This window comes from Egretta garzetta, unplaced genomic scaffold (genome assembly GCF_000687185.1).
Source record: "Egretta garzetta isolate BGI_Z169 unplaced genomic scaffold, ASM68718v1 scaffold265, whole genome shotgun sequence".
NCBI lineage: Eukaryota > Metazoa > Chordata > Aves > Pelecaniformes > Ardeidae > Egretta > Egretta garzetta.
In genome coordinates this window covers 1,361,452-1,368,296 of record NW_009259789.1, presented here as the reverse complement: position 1 = coordinate 1,368,296, position 6,845 = coordinate 1,361,452, and the positions used below count along the sequence as shown (strand labels likewise).

At 46.2% G+C, this 6,845-nt stretch overlaps 2 protein-coding genes across 2 annotated transcripts in view; both read left to right on the top strand.

Moving 5' to 3' along the window:
• Positions 1-1,278, top strand: part of ALMS1 (ALMS1 centrosome and basal body associated protein) — a 26,108-nt gene extending 24,830 nt beyond the window's left edge. The window contains exon 11 of the mRNA XM_035895063.1: positions 1,174-1,278. Coding sequence (XP_035750956.1) covers positions 1,174-1,218 — 45 coding nt within the window. The 3' untranslated portion in view covers positions 1,219-1,278. The remainder of the gene's footprint in view (positions 1-1,173) is intronic.
• A 1,040-nt stretch (positions 1,279-2,318) lies between these two features.
• Positions 2,319-6,845, top strand: part of ADAM33 (ADAM metallopeptidase domain 33) — a 47,655-nt gene continuing 43,128 nt past the window's right edge. Inside the window, 1 exon segment of the mRNA XM_035895062.1 lies at positions 2,319-2,411. Coding sequence (XP_035750955.1) covers positions 2,319-2,411 — 93 coding nt within the window.

Sequence of the window (6,845 nt, the reverse complement as noted above, 5' to 3'; positions counted from 1 at the left end):
AACATTCAAGGCCAGGTTGGATGGGGCTCTGAGCAACCTGACCTGGTTAGCGGTGTCCCTGCTCCTGCAGGGGGGTTGGACTGGGTGACCTCTAGGGGTCCCTTCCCACCCAAAACATTCTATGATTCTATGGCAAGGCTTGGAAGGGACCTTGAGAGATCATCCAGTCCAACCCTCCTGCTAAAGCAGGGTCACCTGTCATTCACCGAATGATGTGGTGTTCCGTTCTCTGGATTGCCCATCGCCGTAAGAATGGGTCACACTAGGCCTGGGGAAGAAGAATACCATAGCGGAGCCAGCATTGGCAGTACTTCTCAAAGGTGCTCCAACAGTCTGGTGTGATTTATGTCCGAGGGGCTTTGAATCTCTCCTTGGTTTGGTGTGTTTTGTTGGTTTTTTGAGGTTTTTTTTCCTTTTGTGAACGTGGCTTTGCGAAGTGTAAACGTCTGGTGTTCACAGCACCACAGGGCAGAGTCCTGTAGTTTCACTGTGCAAGGCTGTGACTCTTCACACAGCGTATTCTGTGTCTGTTTTGTTTTGTTTCTTTAAAATCTATTACCAGTTCTTTCGTATGGTGCCCCCCAGATGGTGTTTGGCAGAGTCTGCAGATAACGTTACCTTTGCACCTGCTTCAGGCTGCTTAGGGTTGCATAGGCTTTGATCTCTTCCCCTTCGGTCATGGCTCACCCTCCCACTGTAGTGAGGAGTCTAATTTATCCAGTTGTTTATTGCAGAAAACACTTTCTGGGTCTTCCCCTCTGCTTGTTACTCTTCTCTGTAACTCTTCTTGTTTTCCTGGGTCCTTTCATAAAGGTATCGCGAACACACAACGCCCAGAAGTTTGTATTCGGAAGGTGACGAGCGAGACATGCATCATGGTTCCGGGGGGAAACAGCGGGTCAGCTAATGTCAAGCTGTATTCTGACACCTTAGACTGGTTTCTGACCATTTCCACCCCAGCCAGCACAGGGATATCCTGGTGGATTTCATCCCAATGAATGAGAAACATCTGGGCTGCTTTAGCTGTCCTAAAAAGTGTACATAGCCATTTCTTACTGTCATTACCCCTTGACGTTCTGTTCAGAAACCTTATTAACAATATCTTCGTGCTTTTGCGTTTTTAATTTTTAGAGGACTAATACTCACCTCTCTCGCTTTGTTTTTATCTTTCAGAAAATCACCAACCGTGTCTTAGGGAGGAAGGTGCCTTGGAACTGATAGAGATCGCCTGGTCGCACAAAGGTGTATTGCACTTGCAGCATAAACAAGACTGATGTGGAAAAGATAACACAGTAAATACTTGTGCAGTGTATGTTCTGTGGTGTTCACTTGTGTCACTTGTGTACTGATGTAATCCTGCCGTATTTAAGGCTCAATGATTGGATAGGAATGACAGGTTTTTAAATAAATGGCTGGGTTTTTGTAGTGGTGGTGTGCGCTTCCAGAGTAAACACAGTTTGGAAGTACTTGGTTCGTAACATATTTATAACTACCTGATTGGTATAGCAGTTTTATATATTTATTTTAAATTGGTTTTAACAATGATTTTTATTTTTTTATTTCCTGTCTCAATGTAGAAAACTTCCCTGTAATGTTTTGTACTGCAAAAACCCCTTAAATAAATAACATGAAATCAGTTTGTAGTAACTGTTGCAGCAATCACAAAATGAGTCTTCCCTGTCTGTATGGACAACATCTGAAGAAACCGGGCTGTAATCGTCCTGTCCTCCACCCGACACAGAACTGAAGGGCTTGCAAGGTAACAGTAATGGCTCTTTAAATGGGATCGGTTATTAGCACTGAAAGAGTGGAGGAGTCCTGACTTCACCGACCTTTCGCTGGGCTTGCTATCTTTCTGTATGAACCAGCAGAGTCTAATCGGAGATAAATTTTATGATGCTGGGAATTTTTAAGCCTTGCCTGGGAGAGTCCCCTTCACTTGATGAGATGCTTGCATTCTGACAGGGTACTCGGTGGGACGCTTAACTAGCATCACAGTGGCAGAAGGTGAAGTACAAATACTGTAGTTCTTGATGATCGAAGCCTGAAGTGTCAGTTTTATTTGCTCATTAGAGTAGAGTTCGTATGATGTATAAACAGGAAAAGACATCTGAGGAAAACTGAGTGGGTGTGAACAGTGGTTTCCTATTTCCTGTATTTAAGATGTTCATAGCAACCTAATTCAAGGAACAGCTGTAATGGGACACGCAATTCTGCAGAGGGTGAGGCACAACTCGGAGATTTTGACCTCTTGTATTCACTAAGAATTTCACAGAACTTCTTGTTTCACCCCTTGGCTAAGCCATCCAGCAGCGGCTATGGTCCAGCTCTGCCAGTTACACCTGGAGTTCATGTTGGGATGTAGTGAATCAAATCTTCAAATGATAAGAAATAATGTGATTCCCTTGAAGGTCAGTCAAACTCCACTAAATTGCACTGGACCAAGATTTGGCGATTTCACACTGGGTCCTGTGCCGGCGACTCCACTAAATTGCACTGGACCAAGATTTGGCGTCGTATTTTTCACACTGGGTCCTGTGCCGGCACATGCTGTGAAAGCAGCTGTTCTGTCCTACCTCAGAGCTGGAGGGAAATAAAGTGTGAGAATGTACCCGGGTGTAAGATTTGTAATTTTAACTGGAGGTACTCTTCTTATCAGAGTAGTATGCAAAAAACCCAACCACCACAAACCCATCATCTAATATGTCGCAAGGCCGTATCTGGTCTGGTCTCAGAAATCTGAAGTGAAAAGCACAGGTTAAAAATAATACGGTGTCACGTAGCTGCGATAAATCAGCTCAGAGGATGACTTATCTCTTTAGACCTTTCTCAAAATCTGTTTTTACCTCTTTGCTCCTTCCACTATCTCATCCTTGGGATCAGTTTGGGTGCAAGTTGCTGCCTTGCCTTTTCAAAGTGCTGTTCTGGGGCTAGAAGGCAGCTCTGTGCGTTGCTGAAGCAGAAGGTGCTAAAACTTGCTGGTACTGAGATTGCTCCTGCGGTTCTCTGGTACACATCTGAATAGACTTTTTCCTTGCGACAAGGGATCCGGTTGTGTTGGAGGCACGACAAGATCTTGCCTCACTGGGTGCTCATTTAAAGCCAGTCAGCTTCTTGAAAAATAATGCTTTTAAGCTTTCAACTGATGAAAAACCAAGAGAGCTTAAGGGCCCTGCTGGTGCCTCAGGGGGTGCTTGGAAGTCTGCTTACAGTCAGATAACACAGCTGATGGTTGTTTTTACTTAAATGTCACGTGCCTGTGCTGTTGATCCCTAACAAAAGCCTAGATGCCAATAATCAAGCACATTGCAAATGGAAGAGAAGTCGAGGCAGTCTGTTTCAACCCATCCTCATCGCAGTAGAGAACTACGGGTTGTAAAACCAACCGTTCAAAACAAAGGAAAAGCTGCTGCAAGGGTTTTTTTTTCATGTTTTACCTTGCTAACTACCAAAGCAATCTAACAGTCGATGTCAGCCTGTGAGTTAAGAGTTGCAGCCTGAGACATTTAGCGACAAGTAGCTGTGATTCCTCATTTGGTAATAATATTGTAGGGTTTTTCCTATGCTAAGGGAGAAGTGTTTGCTTCTGTTTAAAAAATTTTCTCTTCAGGCATGCTTTAGTATATCAGAATGTGTGACCTGAAGGCTCTGCTTGGATGTTTTACGCTGGTCTTGGGCCGCACAAAGAGTTTACACTCTGCTTTCTGAAATATTGTAAAGCAAACATTCTCTTTGCTTTGCACATGGGGCGGGGTAAGGAAGTTTTTTAGAGGAACAGTATGAGATTGTTTGACTTTTCTCCCCAGAGGTGTGAGCACCTGCAATTCCAGATGAAATTGGGGAGGAGCTGCAACTTCTCAGAACTTCTGAAAATTAGGTCCCGCGTGGCCAGGTTTAAAGGAGGCAGGTCTCCTCCTCAGCCCTGTGCTCTGACAGCGTTAGCGTCCATCCTTCTCTTGATTTCCTCATGAGGGCTGCTGGTGAAGCTGACTCACACCCATTCCGCGACCCTTCCTTGTTGTCATCAGGTCAGACGAAGCTCGTGCAGGGTGCAAACCATCCAGTGTTTATAGTTCCATGGAAGGAGGCTGTTGACATTTGGAGTCTTTGGTTCCAACAAGCAAAGCTTCTTTCCAAAAACTCAGGAAATTATGCTTGTCATGTTTTGATTCCAGAGTGGAGTCATTTCTTCTTAATCCACTGCTACACAAAGACTTTTAGGGTAAGTTCTGCAAATCTTTGGTAGTTTAAAGAAGGTAGAACTATTTTTTTTTTTTTTTTTAACCCTTAGGGAGCAGGCTTTTGTATTAGTTAATCAGAAATGTTCTTTGCTCAGCATTTGCTGCACTCACCCTGCACGTAGCTGCTATCTCAGACACTGAGAAAGGGCAGCTGGGTTGTCTGTTGAGTTGTCTCCGGAAACCGAAAGCAGCTTTGATCGTTGATGATGAACGAGGTAGAAATGAACAAATAAATACAATAACTGCTCTCTGGCTTTGGATGTGCTGTCTACAGGCTGAGCTTGAAGTGGGAAGCGTGAGGGATGGATGTGCAGGTGAGGTGGACAAGGTGAGGGAACAGCAGAGAAGAGGGGTGTAAAAAAGCCACTTTATGCTTTGAAAGGTTCCTTATTTTAAAGAGGCTTGTTTGCCCTTCACAAACACCTTCCATTTCCTCTTTCATGATAGTTTCCACTCATTCTGCCTTTCGTATTCCATCCTGATGGACCTTTTACAATAACGTGCCAAGTCCTTTGGTTCTCGGTGGATGGTTTTGGAGTCCTTTCTGTGGAGAACCAGTCTGAAGTTAAGAGGTGTGCTGCATCAGGCAGTGGTGGGGGAAGGTGCAAGGAGCTTGAACAGATGTTGTCTGGGATGTGTTCTCTCATTGCTGGTAACTAGAAAGATTGCCATGGAAACCAATTGCAAGGATGATGTAAGAGAAGAGTTGACGTACATGGCTTCCTTGGAGAAGGAAGTCCCCCCAGGCTATAGTTGTGTTACTGTACGTCTGCCTAGATATGGCCTGGTCCAGGATGGTTGACTGGAGGACTGCTTCCCTGGAGGAATTTGTCGGTGGTAAATTTGTCAGTGGTTGTACCCGTAGGAGAACACAACTGAACGACTCTGAGGAGGGGGAGACTGAAGTAGGAGATTTGCCCCATGCAAAAGGCAGGTAAGCTAATCACTTCCGCTTATCCATGACAGCATCCTGGTTTATAATTCCCGTTTCCTGAAACAGTACCCTAATGAAGAAATTACTTCCTGGCTGGCTGGTCATTAGCCCAGATCAAACTCTAATCCAGTAAAGAAGATCTTAATATATTGCTTCCTTTATGCTGCATTTATGAGTTGGCCAGCTGGGCGGCTGTACTTCTGTAAAGCTTAAAAGTGTAACATGAAGTCATTGGCCATGCTCGTCGTGGGCTCGGGGAAGGAATTCAGCTGTAAATGGCAAAGACTCCATTCTTTCACACAAGCAAGGTTTGAAAGTCAAACTTTTATTAATATTTTTCTCCCTACATCAGCAGATAAATTGAATTCTCCAGGCCCAATTAGACCCTGCGGGAGGGTGAATGGCCTCCGCATGACAAATGAAAGCCATGTTGATGAATACACTTCTGGAAGGCACTCAAATTCCACGGTGATGAGGACAGTTGTAAGAGGTCTTGATAGGGGCGAAGGTTGTTTTTGGTTTGTTTTTAATACGATCTAATTTTATTCATCTACCCATGTGCTGCAGCCCTGTCGCTTTCTAGTTTTATCAGAAGCTCCTTCAAACTTGGCTTCATGATGCAAAAGAGAGACTCCAGCTCGCTTTCCCAAAGTTCTCTTGGCTCTCCTACCCGAGTTGAATTCGGTATGTCCCGCGCATCTCTCTGCTGTAGGGGGCCTGCTGCTGGCCTCTGCCAAGTCTGGTTGAGTCATCTGCTGAGCAGCCAGCCCTGGCCTTCCCCTGGAGAAGAGTAAGTCTCTTGGACTCCGAGACTCACCCGTTGGATCCGGAGGACGTAGCGTGGCCAGCTGCACTGCGTGGCCTCCTGAATGCCCGTGCACGAAGAGTTGAGTTCCTGTGGCACTGTGTGCAGATTTCATGGGATTTCATTTTCATCCATGGCGTTTTCAGGGGAGATTTATGTGACTTTGGGTCTAAGGAAAATTTTTTTTTTTTGTCTATCAACGCAAAGGTTTTTATGAATGGCGTAGAGCTGTTTTGTGCCGTTACAACTGTCCTTTGTCCTTTGCAGAAGGACCCGTAACAGGCTTAAGACCACTTGTGCCGATGAAGCAGTGGTAGAAGACCCAAAGTGTGGGTGCCCGGGATCTTCCTGAGCACACCTCCTACGCTTGTGTGACTCGATGTGCTGGTGGCCTCCTTCATGACTCTGAAGAACGAGTGCCTGGGGGGACAGGAGCACCCTGAAAACAGACACTAAGGGGCTCTCCCTGTCTTTAATTCCGTGGCTGTGAGTGATCCCCTGCTCCACACGTGCTGCTCTTGGCTTACGCCAGGATGCAGAAATCCCTGATTTCGGGCTCAGCTGCCAGGCTGCGTGACCCAGCTGCAGACCATGGTCGGGTGCCACAGCTTCTGTAGGCTTTTGTCAGCAGACATATCAAGTGATCGAGGCTGTAGGCAGGGGGAAGAACGCCTGTTCCTTTGCACAAAAAGGCCTTTTATAAGCTGCTCTGGGGAACCACCAGCCGTGGGGGTCCCCAGCCCGGTGTAGGGCTGTTCTTGTATCAGGAGTGGTGTGGCCAGCAGGAGCAGGGCAGGGACCATGCCCCTGTGCTGGGCACTGGGGGGGCTGCCCCTCGAGTGCTGGGGTCAGGGTTGGGCCCCTC